General features: G+C 38.5%; 1 protein-coding gene across 1 annotated transcript in view; it reads right to left on the reverse strand.

Moving 5' to 3' along the window:
* LOC135196322 (exosome complex component RRP43-like) overlaps nt 1-18,381 on the reverse strand; it is a 29,869-nt gene extending 11,488 nt beyond the window's left edge. Inside the window, exons 1-2 of the mRNA XM_064223072.1 lie at nt 18,129-18,381; nt 4,008-4,248 (exon numbers count right to left, since the gene is read on the reverse strand). Coding sequence (XP_064079142.1) covers nt 4,008-4,248; nt 18,129-18,178 — 291 coding nt within the window. The 5' untranslated portion in view covers nt 18,179-18,381. The remainder of the gene's footprint in view (nt 1-4,007; nt 4,249-18,128) is intronic.
* Between the last annotated feature and the right edge of the window lie 432 nt (nt 18,382-18,813).

Raw genomic sequence — 18,813 nt, forward strand, 5'->3', positions numbered from 1 at the left:
ATGCAAATTTGCACGAGCCTTAAAACGGTTAAACCAACCTCTACTCGCGGAAAATTCACCACCAGCACTGCCTTCGCCAAACTTTTTCACTACTGCCTCATGCAGCGCTCTAGCCTTCTCCTGGATCACACTTAAGCTCACCGGAACACGTCGCTGGTTCTGGTCCTCCAGCCAGATCATGAGCAATTTCTCCATTTCAACAATGCTCTGGCTACGTTGCTTCTCGTTTATCACCGTGAATTATCGGTGCAGCATCCTTAACATGCTTCAGAATACGTTCCTTGTCCTTCACAATGGTTACCACCGTGGTCCTGCTCAAGCCTAAAGAACGGCCTATTTCGGTGTTAGTTTCTCCCTTCTCCGAACGCTTTACCACGTCATATTTGACCTCCCATCGTGATGTACCTTCCTCTTCTTGGATAACTATCATCGGAGGAAGTACTTTGGCGTTTAGGAGCCATTGTAAATTTGCAAAAATGGCAAGGAATTTCAGCAACGTCTTAGCACACACCGACTGAACTTCAGGCAGACACGCGATTGAAGCGGCGTCCTTTCGTATTGTTACGCTTGGCGTCCCTCGACCGTCCGAGGTCGTTGTTCGGTCAATTTACCATACAGTTTAATAGCGTTAATTATTTATGCACCTCCGCTCAAAAACTAGTTCTGCATATGAGGTATCGTTAAAAAGCTATAACAAAACGTCGTAACCTTGGAATTTGTGTTGTAATCTAACCAGAAACTTAGTTTTTTTAATTATGTACTGGAAACAAGCAATGATTTTTCATTATATTTGTGCTTTTGGACTGTTTTAAACTGCGCATCCCAAGCTAGTGTATTCATTCGCCCGCAAACTAGTTCCGCATATGCGGTGTCACTAAAAAAATTCAAAAAATACGAAAAAAAAAAAGTGTCAAAAATCATCATAACCTCAAAATTTTTGTTGTAATGTAACCAAAAACATATTTTTATTATATACTGTGCTAAACTATAAAGGATTTTTATCATAGCATGCGTTTTTTTAAAAGCGTCGTTAACTCGGAGCATCGGAAGCGTCAGCGTCGTAACCTCGGAAACAAGCGTCGTAACCCAGGACGGATTTTCCATTGAATATTTAAGAAAAAGCGTCGTAACCTCGGAACGTCGTAAGCCGGAACCGTCGTAACCCGGGGACAGCCTGTACAATACTTACAAGCTCTGGAATAAGACTAGCAGAGGTTAATATCAGGAGAGGGATCTTCCAGGGCGACTCACTGTCCCCACTACTCTTCGTAGTAGCCATGATTCCATGACAAAAGTACTACAGAAGATGGATGCCGGGTACCAACTCAAGAAAAGAAAACAGGCAACCAGAATCAACCATCTGATGTTCATGGACGACATCAAGCTGTATGGTAAGAGCATCAAGGCGGAAATAGATGCCCTAATCCAGACTGTAAGGATTGTATCTGGGGACATCAGGATGGAGTTTGGAATAGAAAATGCACCTTAGTCAACATACAAAAAGGCAAAGTAACGAGAACTGAAGGGATAAAGACTACCAGATGGGAGCAACATCAAACACATAGATGAGACAGGATACAAATACCTGGGAATAATGGAAGGAGGGGATATAAAACACCAAGAGATGAAGGACACGATCAGGAAAGAATATATGCAGAGACTCAAGGCGATACTCAAGTCAAAACTCAATGCCGTAAATATGACAAAAGCCATAAACACATGGGCAGTGCCAGTAATCAGATACAGCGCAGGAATGGTGGAATGGACGAAGGCAGAGCTCCGCAGCATAGATCAGAAAACCAGGAAACATATGACAATACACAAAGCACTACACCCAAGAGAAAATATGGACAGACTATACATAACACGAAAGGAAGGAGGGAGAGGAACTACTAAGTATAGAGGCTGCGTCAACATCGAGAACAGAGCCTGGGGTCAATATCTGAAAACCAGTGAAGACCAGTGGCTAAAGAGTGCATGGGAAGAAGGACTAATAAAAGTAGACGAAGACCCAGAAATACACAGAGACAGGAGAGACAGACAGAACAGAGGAGGCACAACAAGCCAATGCACAGACCAATACATGAGACAGACTAAAGAACTAGCCAGCGATGACACATGGCAATGGCTACAGAGGGGAGAGCTAAAGAAGGAAACTGAAGGAATGATAACAGCAGCACAAGATCAGGCCCTAAGAACCAGATATGTTCAAAGAACGATAGACGGAAATAACATCTCTCCTATAAGTAGGAAGTGCAATACGAAAAATGAAACCATAAACCACATAGCAAGCGAATGTCCGGCACTTGCACAGAACCAGTACAAAAAGAGGCATGATTCAGTGGCAAAAGCCCTCCACTGGAGCCTGTGAACATCAGCTACCTTGCAGTAATAAGTGGTATGAGCACCAACCTGAGGGAGTGACAGAAAACGATCAGGCAAAGATCCTCTGGGACTATGGTATCAGAACGGATAGGGTGATACATGCAAATAGACCAGACGTTGATTGACAAAGTCAAGAAGAAAGTATCACTCATTGATGTCGCAATACCATGGGACACCAGAGTTGAAGAGAAAGAGAGGGAAAAAATGGATAAATATCAAGATCTGAAAATAGAAATAAGAAGGATATGGGATATGCCAGTGGAAATCGTACCCATAATCATAGGAGCACTAGGCACGATCCCAAGATCCCTGAAAAGGAATCTAGAAAAACTAGACGCTGAAGTAGCTCCAAGACTCATGCAGAAGAGTGTGATCCTAGAAACGGCGCACATAGTAAGAAAAGTGATGACTCCTAAGGAGGCAGGATGCAACCCGGAACCCCACACTATAAATACCACCCAGTCAAATTGGAGGACTGTGATAGAGCAAAAAAAAAATTAAATAAAATAAAAAATAAATAAATAAATAATAATAATAATAATAACAATAATAATAATAATAATTTTAATTATGAGACTAAATCAAAAGTAATTACAATAGCTAACTGGGTTTCCTACCAAACAACAAAACCCTACAAGTTCAACCTGAAGAACCAAACAGACAACAAAAGCCTAGGAGTTCAACCTGAAGAACCAAAAATACTCTAAAATTTCTGCCATATATCAAGGATAAAGCAAAAAGAATGTCTGAGTGTTCTCTATGCCAGTATAATAGCATCCTTTACCTAAAAGTTTTGTTTCAGAAAAAATCATACGTACAATACTTTCTAAGGAAATGACTAATGTCAGTACCTTTACTTATCAGTAAATCAGGAAACTGATTTTATACTATCTACTATAAAATGAGTTTTTTTAGTAGCAATGATGTTTGTATGAAAACTAATGCAATTTTTAACCTAAATTACAAGCTCATGCACATATTTTCTTCTTTTTGTCAAACATATAAAAACAAAAGACTTTCTGAATATGTTTAGGTCCAGTAATAAAAATATCAATGACATGAACAAAATTTATCTCCCAGGAAAGAACAATTTACTTTCCAAGAAGAGAAAAACTCACACTGACACAGGTACAGAAGAATACAAAAAGCGCCTACTCATAAAACAAGAATGAAGCAGGGAACCAAGGCCTTTGTTAAACTTAAGTAGTAAAAGATCAGTAAACAAAAGTATTGTAGTAAGGCAATCATAGATCCATGAGGCCCAAAATTTCATAGATATGAATTGTAGGCACTGACAGGAAATAAAAGAACATTGCCAAAAAGTGTAATTCAATGGTCTCGTCTCGTTATACCATTTACTTTACATTTTCCTCCATCCCGCAATTATATGGGACCAGCCTTGGAAGGGATTTCTTCAACTCCATCACTGTACATCAACAGAAATATTCAATACTTCCTCTCATAAATACTACAGAAAAACAAATAATTATAATCTGTAATAGAAACATATGAATTTGTGATAAAATTACTAGGTTAAAACAAAACTTTCAAAATATTAATATATGGTCACATGTCTCTCATACATCCCTCTCATAAAAAAAAATTAGGTTATAGAACCATACCTTAAATTTTGGCGAACAACATGGATACAGTTCTACATTGGGAATGATGTAACCTTCATTTGGTTTTCTAAGCATTGGAGTTGCTAATTCTGCTTTAATGGCCACACATAACACGCTGGTATGACCAATGCGCACAGTAGCCGAACCATCTGCTGTATTCACTGTTCCAACATTAATTGTAATTGGTCGAACTTCCTTTAAGCCTCGTCCATCTGGCCTCTTGTTTTGCTCTAAAAAGCTCCTGATGAATAATAAAGATTTTTTCAGGAATAAAACCTAATCAAGAGTACAATTTAGTCTAATTGTGTGGACACTACATAGAAATTTGAAGCTAAAGCCAAACTACTATGAGATTCAGGGCCTCTGTAACACAGTTTTTTGGACTTTGCTCCTTATCAAAGCATCGGATGTAGCTGAAAGTTGACATGTATATTTTACAACCACACACAAATTTTGGCAGCATTATGAATGACCTAAACCTGATAGTTTTAATTTTTATAGAGTAAAAATTATCCAGCTGATGTCATGGCCAATGATTACGAGCCAAGAGTCGAAAACCATTCATTACCTAAGCAAGGTAAACAATATTTGACGAAATGTTGCCCCGCCCATCCATCAGACAGAAACTCATTCACCTTATTCCATTGGTTCTGAAACCCATAGCAGTCAAATAATGGCTAACAGGATTTGGAAATTTTTCCCGTGGTTGCAAACTGCATTTGTCTACAAATTGGCACTTTTTACAGTCAAGAAAAAGCCCGTGGCTATGACAAAGACTTTATGAATGGCTGAACGATACATAGATGTGGGTGGGGTATCTGTGCTTGCGTAGTAATACTACTGTAGTAATAGCAGTAATATACTACATGAATTAAACGTTTAGGCCAACTGCTGGGATCCTTGAGGATCATTTAGCACTTCTTGCAACTACTCGAGAAATGAGTTTTTATAGCCAAAAGTTAGATTTTCTAATCCAACAATGCCCATGATAGCCTTCAGTGTAATCCTGAATGATAACAAGGCCAGAGTGGGTGGAGCCTCATGAAGTCATCATTCTGACGATAATTACTGTTGAAGGTTCAAAGCCAAAATATGGTAACGGCTATTTTTTTTTCTTTTTTAGTAAATAGGTAGATAGCCAATATATAAAAATTGCTTGACATTGGATATAGCAGTTATCAAATCAAGCTTGTCTACTATGTTTTTGAAAATTACCAACTATTCCCTACATCTTGTCAATCTGATTGTGACTTATAAAGTAGACTGTAATTTCTTAGGAAACTTATTTTGGAGTTAGACTAATAATCCAAGTGTTTTTGTATTTATTAACATATTTTGTTGGTTTGTTCATTATGACGATTATCAGTGGAGAGGTTTCAGAGTTCAAAAAGGGGTACTGCTTTGCTTGTATTTACATTTTTATGTCATTGTCGCCAGAGGTCTAGCCTTCGTTACGTATAGCCAATCATCCATTGAGAAAGAGGGAAGAAATACTGTTATAAGTTATGTAACGAGTGCGTTCGAAACCTTTTCTCTGAGTAAGTTGGCCCGTCTTCAAAAAAAGTCACTTTTACATTATTAGTACCAAATCTATTCAACCTACGTAATGCAGAATACAGTCAAAATTTATGTGTAGATATAATGTGTATTCTGAATAAGCGTTATATTTGTGAAATGCATAGATAAAAAGTTATTGCGAAAAAACCGTGTTACAGAGGCCCTGAATCTCATAGTAGTCCTCTAAAATTTAGGAATCAAATCATACATTGTTCAGTAATGAAATAGGAGGGAAAACCAATGAAACTCATTGTTATATTATTTCAATCAAATCTTTCAGTTTCCTAATAAACAAATCAATATTAAACATAAATCATAATCTGAAAGCTCAGTTTCCTAACGTAAAAAAAATTAGCCATATAATCCTTAATAAACTATAAGTTCTGGTTACTATTTATAAAATGCAGAGACTAGTAGAGAAGTACAAGGGAGAAAAAACAAATATTTATGTAATCAATGCAAAAGACATGCAAAGAACTTCTATACCTGGATAAGTCTTGCTCCTTAATACAAGGAAGTCCCTAGCCATCCACAAGACTAAGACTATTTGGGTGACTTTTCATTTTATGAACAATTTAAGGAATGCGCAACAACTTGAAATGATTTTTTCCATCAAAATGGAAGATTAATAAAAAAAGAAATGGAGATAGGCATAAGACTGAGATCCAAATGATAGATGCTGTTGAAAAGAGAATGTGAAAACATAAGTAAAAGACAGCAAATACTATACAGATACACAAAAGACAAAGATGAAAAAAAATATGCAAAAATTAGTGAGTATTTCCGGGTCCGGTCCGACTAGCGGGGGAGCAGGCCATGGTAGTCACCATAGGCTAGTTAGCTGGTTTCTCATTTTACCTAGACTAGCCTAGCTATATAGTATAGCCTAACCCTATTATACTCGCCTAACATAGCTACAGGAAAATTACCAATAAAATTTTGCATAATGTATGTATTTCACATTAGGGTAAACAATCATGGACGATCCATCGTCATCACTCTGGCCAGGCCTTATTCACTCGATATTTAATTGGTGAAACAAGAATACAATTACTACTTTAAGCATACCATTCACAAGATTGAAGTATTGTCAACATAATGTGATACATGAAAGCTCCTTATGAACAAAAATAAACATGTGACGCTCTTTGTAAAATATGTTTTCAAGGCAGTTTTGAAATCCAATATGGCGGCAATCGTGAGGCTGGCCAGTCTAACCACGGACAATCCACCATCTTTCCCAGCACTCATTTGAACAATGTTAGCGTACAGTGGTACCTCGACAAATGAAATTAATCAGTTCCGAGGCGGCCTTCGTAACATGAGCTTTTCTTATCTTGAACCGCATTTTACATGTAAAATGCCTAATCCGTTCCAAGCCCTACAAAAACACCCCAGTAAATTTTAGAATAAAGCTAAATTGACCAATAAACAATGAAATACTACAACAATTTGGACCATTCAATACCTAACTTAATACGTACTAGTACTAATATGTACGTACCTGTAAATAAAATGTATTAGTGTACATGGTATACAAGAAATACGTACGTACGTATGCACATATGGTATGTAGTAAAATGTGGAACCTTACCTTTCGAGTGAGGCTATCTCCGAAAGTGGCGACAGAGGAGGAGGACAAACAGCAAAAAACTTCTTATAGTACGTACACTTAACTTTACGAAACACATTAAAAAATGTCAGGAAACATAAGCTAAACTTCACGAAACACATTAACAAAACTGTAACACTTAACTTTACAAAAAACTGAAAATTAAATTTTTTTCTTTTTTGATTTTTAATTTTTTTTTTTTTACTTTTTTATACTTTCGTTTTTTTTTTTTTTTTTTTTTGTTTTTTTTTTTTTATTTCAATTTCTTCACCACTTTCAACTTTCTGTTTTTTGCTTACTCCTACTAAAGGCCTCTTTAAAAAATAACTATCCAAGGAAGATTGCTTCTGCCTACTTTTCACAATGTTCCTGAAACGACTCAGGCAAACGTCATCGAACTGCACAAGCATACGACCTGTGTAAGCCTTTTCAGGGTGTCTCTTTTCTACAAATGATTGCACCTTATGAAAAGCAGCTAGCGCATCCTTAATTTCTGCTGTAGTCATTGGGTCGTCCTCCTCCTGCTCGTTGCTCCTAGAGAACTCTTCTTGAACGACGTTATGGTGCATGGCCTCCATCTCCTTCAGGTCATCCGTCGTAAGCTCCTCTTGGTGCTCCTCGAGAAGGTCATTGATGTCGTCCTCGTTGACGACCAGCCCCATGGACTTGCCGAGTGCAACGATCTCGTCAAGATCTGGTTGCAAAACAGTTTCAGGATCGTCAACTGTTCCTGAATCTGCAGCACCAGCTTCGCCCTCGTCAAATCCCTCGAAGTCTCGGACAGATACAGCATCAAGCCAGAGTTTCCTCCACGAAGAATTCAAGGTTCGCCTAGAAACCTCCTGCCAAGCTTGATTGATGAGTCAGATGCATATCACAACATCGAAATGCTCCTTCCAAAATTCACGCAAGGTGAGGTTTGTGGTATCGGTGATGTCGGAACATCTCTTGAAAAGATGTTTCGTATACAGCTTCTTGAAGTTCGATATCACTTGCAGTCAATGGGCTGGAGGAGAGGGGTGGTGTTAGGCGGAAGATAAAGAACCTTGATAAAAGAATACTCCGCTAGGATATCTTCCTTGAGGCCAGGAGGGTGAGCAGGGGCATTGTCCAACAACAGCAGACATTTCAGAGGGAGGCACTTCTCTTCCAAGAATTTCTTCACTGTTGGGCTGAAACTTGGTGAACAAAAGTCTCGTTACCCAGGCTTTCGCATTAGCCCTCCACATCACTGGAAGCTTCTCCTTAAGCACTTTGTGGGCCTTGAAGGCTCGAGGAGTCTCCGAATGACACACAAGTAGGGGCTTCACCTTGCAATTCCCACTGGCGTTCAAATAAAGTGCGAGCGTAAGCCTGTCTTTCACAGGCGTATGCCCAGGTAGCTTCTTCTCTTCCTGCGTGATGTACGTCCGACGAGTCATTTTTTTCCAAAAAAGGCCAGTCTCATCACAGTTGAAGACTTGCTGAGAACTGTAGCCTTCCTTGATTGTCATCTCATCGAATGTCTTAATAAACGCTTCAGCCACTTTCGTGTCCGAGCTGGCCGCCTCCCCATGCCGCACCGGCGAATGGATGCCTGTCTGTTTACGGAATTTTTCGAACCACCCATGAGAAGCCTTGAACTCTGGGGTTGGCGTCGATGTCCCTTCTCCTCCGTCGTCTTTGGCCTGGGCAATCAAATCGCTGGAAATACCGCTGGCCTTGTGGCAGATTGCCGTCTCGGTTATCGTATCGCCAGCGATTTCTTTGTCTTTTATCCAAACAAGAAGCAGCCTTTCCATCTCGTCGTGCACATGGCTCCTTTTGCTAGACAAAATAGTCACGCCCTTGGAAGGTGTAGCTGCTTTGATGGCATCCTTCTGCTTAAGGATGGTGCCTATTGTCGACTGATTTCAGCCATATTCCTTGGCGATCACACTCAATTGCATACCAGCTTCATACCTTTTAATTATCTCCATTTTTGTCTCCAAAGAAAGCATCCTCTTCTTTCCATGAACTTCAACTTTCTTGGGACCCATGACTACGTATAGTATACTGTACGTAATTAAGTTATGTAGTACGTATACTATGTAGTAAAGTTCTCACACAACACGATAAAGTAGTACTACAACGAAATCACTAACGAATTTATGTTAATAAACTAAATAGTATAGAAAGAACAAATTCAGCATGCTTACGATACCGATGATGCCGCCGAGTGGCCGAAAAAGCACGCCGCTACGTAGATGCACGATGGGATCATGGGAGAGATGCTGACCAATAGGAGAGCAGGATCTTATGGTGGTGACTAGCATCAGGAACCAATGGGAGAGCGGGAGGATGGTGGCGAGTCTACTGAGTTGGCGGCGCACAAGTTTTCAAATTGTTATCGGTGGTCCGGGTGAATCTCGGGACTTTACAGCAACAACCTTTCGTATCCTGAACTATTTTCATATGTAGAGCCAAAAAAATCTTCGTATTTGCTTTCGTATCTCGAGTTTTTCGTAAGTTGAGCCTTTCGTATGTCAAGGTACCACTGTATATATGTAACGTTTATTGATCTTACTCAAGATTGCAGTTGTAATCAGCACAATAAAACAACATTTTGTTGCCTATATTAGTGAAAGTATGAAACTTTTTATTCCCGGGGTCATGGTTTGAACTGAATTCATTTTTACCTTGTAATCGGTGGTTTTATCCTTACTGCCATCACAACTGAAACTCCACAGTGCTTATTTGATTGTAATTATACACATTTTGGTCTTAATTCACTCCACATTGCACTTGAATCACATTGTTGTTCCTGGTTCCTAAGTACTCACTCCGCAAACACAGTTACGAGCAGCAGACGACAACACTGATTATGGATGCAAAGCTTTATTCCCTTAATTGTTTTACTTACTTCATTATTGTTTCAACTTTACTTCAAAATGTTTATTTAATTCATGTCTATTATCCCTTTTTTGCAACCAAATTAACCCGAAAATTACAAATATTTCGGATGTATATTACAAGCAGACGACGCAAGGAAAAAATTACTCATCGTTGCCAATCTAGTGGAGCGTCACACATACGCCGATGCATTTACAAACTGTTTCGATGAATTCTAGTTGTCATAGTAATGCAGTAATGATAAAATTGCTGTAATATGCATATTTACTACATATAGATACGCTAATTTCACTTATTTTCCCGGTTTTGTGTAAGTCTCATACCCAGTTTGGAGGGTAAACAAATACGAATTGACAACACTAATAGACAATTGAAGAGCGCAAAACGCAGCAAAGAATGCCGTAGTCCCCTTCGATAAGTATGGTTAGAGGTCGGGTGTACGACTGTTGTGATGAAAGTGCCCCAGCATCTATGGGTACAAGGGGTGTACGGATTTAGCATAGGAAATGGGAAGTTTGTTGACACAAGCAACTCGGCAAACATTGACATGGCGTCAATCTTCTAAATATTCCGAGTTGTAAGTAAAAATTTCTAAAGCGTTTTGGTGGTGTGGGCACGGCGTTGGCCACCCTTTTTATTACCCTCTGTTTAAATCTTAAAATATGGCCTTAATTTCTAACCTTGGAGAAAATACTTAGGGTAAACAATCACGGACGATCCACCATCATCACGCTGGCAGGGTCTTATTCACTCGATATTTAATTGGTGAAACAAGAATACAATTACAACTCTAAGCATACTATTCAAAAGATTGAAGTTTCGTCAACATAATGTGATATATGAAAGCCCCATACGAACTAAAATAAGCATGTGACGCTCTTCGTGAAATATGTTTTCAAGGCAGCTTTGAAATCCAATATGGCGGCGATCGTGTGGCTGGACGGGTCTAGTCACGGATGGACACCATCTTTCCCAGCCTTCCCAGCACTCATTTGAACAATGTTAGCGTATATATTTAACGTTTATTGATCTTACTCAAGATTGCAGTTGTAATCACCACAATAAAACAACATTTTGTTGCCTATACTAGTGAAAGTATGAAACTTGTTATTCCTGGGGTCATGGTTTGAACTGAATTCATTTTTACCTTGTAATTGGTAGTTTTATCCTTACTGCCATCACAACTGAAACTCCACAGTGCTTATTTGATTGTTATTATACACATTTTGGTCTTAATTCACTCCGCATTGTACTTGAACCACGTTCCTGTGCCTGGTTCCTTAGCGCTCACTCCACAAACAGAGTTACGAGCAGCAGACAACGACACTGCAAAGTTTTATTCCCTTAATTGTTTACTTTACTCATTATTTAGTTCAACTTTACTTTGTTATTTCAAAATGTTTTTTTTGATTCATGTCTATTACCCCTTTTTTGCAACCAAATTACCCCGAAAAATTACAGATATTTCTAAAGCAGATACAATCCAATGTTTCTAACCTTGTCGTACATCTGGCTACCGAAAACCATAGCGGAACAGACGACGGATAAGTGGATTATAATTTTTTTTTTTCGCTAGCACTTTTCATTGATTTAAGTCTATATTAGTATTTTGATTTTTTAATAACTGTATGCCAGAAATAAATGCAAACTTTAATGTTTGCATGCTAAGAATGGCAAAATCATCGTTGCCACATTAGTGGAGCTTCACACATACGCCAATGCATTATCATAAACTGTTTCCATGAATTCTAGTTGTCATAGTAATGCAATAATGATAAAATTGCTTTAATATACCTATGTATATATACAGTGGTACCTCGAGATACGAAAGGCTCAACTTACGAAAAACTCGAGATACGAAAGCCAATACGAAAAATTTAACGGCTCTACATACGAAAAGTTTTCAAGATACGAAAGGTTTCTGAAAGTCCGAGATTCGCCCGGATAACAATTTTGAAAATCGCACCGTGCGCCGCCATCTTAGTATACTTGTAGACTCGCCACCATCCTCCTGCTCTCCCATTGGTTTCCTGATGCTAGTCGCAGCCATGAAAATCCTTCTCTCCTATTGGCCAGCGTCCCTCCCATCATGCATCTACAGTACAAGTGGTGGCGTGGCTCGGTCCACTCTGTACCAGCATTGTTATAGTACGTACGCGGTATTCGTTTTCGGGATCGTCAATGTGTACGTAATACTAATATTTAAAAAAAAAAATGTCTAAGATCTCTCACATGGGATAAGTGATCAAGGTCTCTCTCATGGGATAACTGGAAACTTTGCAAGGTTGGTAGAATCTCCACTCCCTGCTGAACAGAGGGTGTACACCAATCATTTACAACATGCATACCAGTATGTAGTGTACGTATAATCAAGGCACTTCAGTTTATGTTGAAGGTCAGCAGCCGAACATTCAGTACCCAAATCAGTTGCAGAGAGAGCATTTGGTTGAACAGGGTTTTGATGGACACCAGGGCCAACAGAGTCATCAGGTGCAAAAAAAGAAAGTTGAAATTCTGTAAAAAAAAAAAAAAAAAAAAAAAAAAAAACAAAAAAAAAAAAAAAAAAAAACCCTGTGTAAAGAAAAAAAAGTGAAAAACAATGTTCAAAATCAAAAAAAGAAGAAAAAAACGGCAAAAATTAAAGCAACTTTTCATAAAGTGCAATCATTTGTAGAAGACACCCCCCGAAAAGGCTCACACAGGAACATTGTGAAAAAGTACATAGGCAGAAGCAATCTTCCTTGGATAGTTACGTTGTAGTACGTACGTATGAAATTTTTTAAAGTGTACGTACGTACGTTACATAAAAAAAAAAAAAAACGGTAGAAATTAAAGCCGCTTTTCATAAAGTGCAATCATTTGTAGAAGACGACCCCGAAAAGGCTAACACAGAACATTGTGAAAAAGTACGTAGGCAGAAGCAATCTCCCACCTTGGATAGTTGTACAGTATGTACGTCGCCTCCACTCGAAAAGGTAAGCTTCCACATTTTACGTTACAGTAATAATATTTCTTGTACACTAATATACACTTTATTTACAGGTTTTTCATTTTTAGTCTTAATTTAGGTAATGAATGGTCCAAATTATTGAGTATTTCATTGTTTATAGGTCAATTTAGCTTTATTATGAAATTTAATGGGGTGTTTTTGGAGGGCTTGGAATGGATTAGCCATTTTACATGTAAAATATGGTCCAAGATACGAAAACCTCATGATACGAAGGGCGCCTCGGAACGGATTAATTTCGTATCTCGAGGTACTAATGTACTTTCAATACATAGGCTAATTTCACCAATTTCCACGTTTTGTGTAAGTCTTATACCCAGTTTGGTGGGTGAACACTTACAAAATGGCATCAGAGAGAGAGAGAGAGAGAGAGGAGAGAGAGAGAGAGAGATGAGAGAGAGAGAGAGAGAAAGAGGCGAAGAGAGAGAGAGAGAGAGACGTAGAGAGAGAGAGAGAGAGAAAGGGGGAAGGCGAAGGAGGAAGAAGGACAGGGGTGGTGGTGGAGGGGGGGGGGGGGGGGGGTGGGGGGGGGGGGGGTAGGTGGAGCCTTTTACCCGTGTTTGTATCCATTTCTGGATAATGGAGTTTTTGTCTCTTGGTACAAGGACAAGTGTCGTTATTCTTTATGATTAGTGATTCACGATACCCTTATAAATTACGGCACTGGGTGTAATGCACTATAGCCAAATCTCGTTCTGATACGAGTGTTCGTTACAGAAATATTGCCAAAAAACGTGCTTGCACTGTCTCTGAAACCCACAGTAGGTATCCTGCTTAGTTGTCAATCAAGTTTTTTGTAATAAAGTATTTTGAACAAGCTAGCTATTGTATAAATTTGTATTCTTCTCAATCAAAACATATGCCCCTCAATGCTAACTTTCCTCTTTAACGACTTTCTGGTCATTGCAAATTTGGCCCCATTAATTTCTTATGGTGTGAAAACAGACAGAGGCCTAGGGACCGAAAGCAATTGCGTCACACTACGGCGGTAATCCGGCAGTAAAACATCTTCATATATCCAAAAAGTAAATAATAAAGATATATATGCGCATTACGATTATAACAATTACATGAATAGCTGATAGCAATCTGCATGAATAACTGTTAAACTGTTATGCAAGAAAGTTGAGTATAGCAATTCATCTACAATAGGTACGAAAGTCAAGATGTCGTGACGTCATAATACAGGACTCAAAAGAACGTTCTAATTCCGAAAAATAATTACTACTTAAATTTGAGTTAGAATCGAGTTACTTTTTCAATAACGAATATTTTCAAATTAATCATCATAAATATGTAAAATATTGATGTTTTACTATTTATTTAAATAATTATCTAGAGCACGCTTTGTCGTCTTCTTCTACCAAAACAGTTGTTTACTTAAAAACGTCGTGCCCAGTGACTGTGTTCCAATTGTTGTGATGAAAGTGCCCCAGCATCTATGGGTACAAGTGGTGTGAGGATTTATCACAGGAAATGGGAAGTTTGTTGACACAAGCGACTCCACAAACATCGAGATGGCGTCAATCTTCTAAGATATTTAAGCGTAAGTAAAAATTTCGAAAGCGTTTTGGTAAGATTTGCACTGTGTTGGGCACCCTTTTCACTACCCTCAGTTTAATGCTTAAAATTTGGCCTTAATTTCTAACTTTGGAGAAAATACTTACTTCGAAAGGAGAGTAGAGGTCTTTAGCTCTGCCTCTCACCAACAACAAGTAGCGACTGATGCCCATCTCCAGTGTCAGGACGCGTTATAAGTACTTTTTCGGAGGGTGTCCAGCCATGACCTTCGGTGAGTTGAGCCAGTCTATGCAGTTGTTTACCCTAGTTTGAAAGGAGAGTAGAGGTCTTTAGCTCCTTTCACCAACAACAACTCGTGACTGATGACCATCTCCTGTGTTAGGACGCGTTAAAAGTACTTTTTCGGAGGGTGGCCTAGCCATGGTAGTCGGTGAGTTGGCCAGTCCACGCGGTGTTTTACCCTATGCTCTAACTAGTAGTCTAGTCTTGGAGGCTAAATAGGTTAGGTGTTTGGCTAAGACTAGCCTTTGTTTTACTTCTTGTTAGGAAACGGACCTTGGAGGGCAAGGCTACAACCCTTATCACGGTTGGACGGGGTGGGGGCTCTTGTTCATCACCGATATTAAATGGTGAAACAAGAATACAAGTTACTTTAAACTCCAAGCATACATTCAAAAGATTGAGTTTCGTCAACATTAATGTGATATATGAAAGCCCCATACGAACTAAAATAAGCATGTGACGCTCTTCGTGAAATATGTTTTCAAGGCAGTTTTGAAATCCAATATGGCGGCTACCGTGGGATGTACAGGTTCTGATCAGTGACGACAATCATCTTTCCCAGCCTTCCCAGCAATCATTTTGAACAATGTTAGCGTATGTAATGTAAACATTGTATTTGATCTTACTCAAGATTGCAGTTGTAATCAGCACAATAAAACAACATTTTATTGCCTATATTACTAAAAGTATGAAACTTTTTATTCCCAGGGTCATGGTTTGAACTGAATTCATTCTTACCTTGTATTCGGTGGTTTTTATCCTTACTGCCATCACAACTGAAACTCCACAGTGCTTATTTGATTGTTATTATACACATTTTGGTCTCAATTCACTCCACAATGCACTTTAAACAAGTTGCTGTTCCTGGTTCCTAAGCGAGCGCCACAAATATAGTTACGAACAGCAGACGACGAAACTGCAAAGTTTTATTCCCTAAATTGTTTACTTTGCTTTGTTATTTAAAAATTTTAATTTAACCCATGTATATTATCCCTTTTTTGCAACCAAATTACCCCGAAAAATTACAGATATTTGTAAAGTAGATACAATCAAATGTTTCTAACGTTTTCGTACATCTGGCTGCCGAAAACCATAGAGGAACGACTACGGATAAGTGGATTATATACATATTTTTATTTTTTTGCTTTATTGTTTTTGCTAGCACTTTTCATTGATTTCAGTCTATATTAGTATTTTGAATTTCTTTAATAACCGTATACCAGAAATAAATGTAACCTTTAATGTTTGCATGCTAAGAATGGCAAAATCATCGATGCCACATTAGTGGAGGCTTCACACATACGCCGATTCATTATTATAAACTGTTTCCATGAATCCTAGTTGTCATAGTAATGGAATAATGATAAAATTGCTTAATATTTATGTATAAATACTTCCAATACATAGCCTAATTCCACCAATTTCAACGTTTTGTGTGTAGTCTTATACCCAGTTTGGAGGGTCAACACATACCGAATGGCAACAGAGAGAGAGAGAGAGAGGAGAGATGAGAGAGAGAGAGAGAGTAGAAGAGAATGGACGAGGAGAGAGAGACGAAAGGCTGAGGCGGGGAAGGCGAAAGGAACACAAAGAAGGAAAGGGGATGCGTGGGAGGGGGGGGGAAGAGGGTAGGTGGAGCTTTATACGCGTTGTTCGTATCCATTTCTGGCATATGGAGTTTTTGTCTCTTGGTACAAGGACAAGTGTTGTTATTCTTTACGATTAGTGATTCATGATACCCTTATAAATTACGGCACTGGGTGTAACGCACTATAGCAAAATCTTGTTCTGATATGAGTGTTCGTTACAGAAATAGGTATTGCCCAAAAACGTGCTTGCACTGTCTCTGAAACTCATAGTAGGTATGCTGCTTAGTTGTCAATCAAGTTTTTTGTAATGAAGTAATGAAGTATTTTTTACAAGCTAGCAATTGAATAAATTTGTATTTTTCTCAATCAAAACATATGCCGCTCAGTGCTAACTTTCCTCTTTTAACTACTTTCTGGTCATTGCAAATTCGGCCCCATAATTTCTTATGGTGTGAAAACAGAGGCCCAGGGACCGAAAACGATTGCGTCATACTATGGCGATAATCCGGCAGTAAAACATCTTCATATATATCCAAAAAATAAATAATAAAGATAGGGTAAAAAACCGCATGGTACAGGGGTGGACCATTTACGATCAATGTGTACAACCCCAAAAATAGTACATTATAACGCGTCCTGACATCGGAGATGGGCATCAGACGCGAGTTGTTGTTGGTGAGAAACGGAGCTAAAGACCTCTACTCCGGCGTCAGGACGCGTTATAATGTACTTTTCTTGGGGTTGTACACATTGATCGTACATGGTCCACCCCTGTACCATGCGGTTTTTTACCCTATATATGCGCATTACGATTATACCAATTACATGAAGAGCTGATAATCTGCATGAATAACTGGTAAACTGTTCTGCAAGAAAGTTGAGTAAAGCAATTCATCTACAATAGGTACAAAAGTCTAGATGTCGTGACGTCATAATACAGGACTTAAAAGAACGTTCTAATTCCAAAAAATAATTACTTAAATTTGAGTCAGAATCGAGTTACTTTTTCAATAACGAATATTTTCAAATTAATCATCATAAATATGTAAAATATTGATGTTTTACTATATATCTAAAAAATTATCGAAGTACACTCTTCGTCGTTGTCTTCTACCAAAACAGTTGATTACTAACAAACAAGCCCATGAGAAACTGTTTTCCGATTGTTGTGATGAAAGTGCCCCAGCGTCTGTGGGTACAAGTGGTGTGCGGATTTATCACAGGAAATGGTTAGTTTATTGACACAAACATCGAGATGGCGTCAATCTTCTAAAATATTCAAGCGTAAGTAAAAATTCCGAAAGCGTTTTGGTGAGATTTGCACTGTGTTGGCCACCCTTTTCACTACCCTCTGTTTAATGCTTTAAATTTGGCATTAATTTATAACTTTGGAGAAAATACTTACTTCGAAAGGAGAGTAGAGGTCTTTAGCTCCGTTTCTCACCAACAACAAGTCGTGACTGATGCCCATCTACGATGTCAGGACGCGTTATAATGTACTTTTTTGGGGATTGTTCGTGCTGATCGTGCATGGTCCACTCTGTACCCTGCGGTTTTTTTTAACCTAGCTACCTAGGCTAATATGCTAGGTTAAAAAGTTCCCGTGTCAACGATTTTTGCCTGAAAGGAGGGAGAATGCAAAAGGTCATAGTAGCCTATATAATGTGGTTAGAATGACCTACTTGTAATAATTATCTGGTTCGAACAATTTCCAAATTTCCATGGACGTCATGACGCTGCCTTGCGGTACGTGGTAAATTTGCTGTACCTAGTAGTAAGATGTATGCACTGGCTGGTCCAATAGGATACCTTTAAATAATAACTGAATCTACGATTTAACACAAGTAGACAATTATTAATCTCTTATAATGCTCAAACAATTCTAGGGCAATACTAATTGAGGTTAACAGGATAAGCATGGGCAACGAGTGAATTGTAAACAATTTTAGTATAAGTAGTAGTGCTACCTCAGTGTTGAGTATACAACGGCTCTCAGCCGTAATTTTATTTGTCAACGAATGTCTTTTACTGCAATACAACAGCATAATATGAAGATGAAGGTTTTTTTTTAAGCTGGCCTTATGTCAGCACGGGCTCTTGCTCATAAAGTAACCCGCAATGAAAGATGAAGGGTTCATAAAACACTATCTGAACGTTGCAACCATATATTTCGGGCACTTCTTTCTGTGTCCCTGGTCACTGGTAAAATGTGGACATGTTACAGGGGTATATATATATATATATATATATATATATATATATATATATATATATATATATATATATATATATTATATATATATATATACATACACATGTGTGTGTGTGTGTGCAAATCATATATGTAGGTGTGGCATTCGTCGCTGA

The sequence above is a fragment of the Macrobrachium nipponense genome, chromosome 23 (genome assembly GCF_015104395.2).
Source record: "Macrobrachium nipponense isolate FS-2020 chromosome 23, ASM1510439v2, whole genome shotgun sequence".
Lineage (NCBI taxonomy): Eukaryota > Metazoa > Arthropoda > Malacostraca > Decapoda > Palaemonidae > Macrobrachium > Macrobrachium nipponense.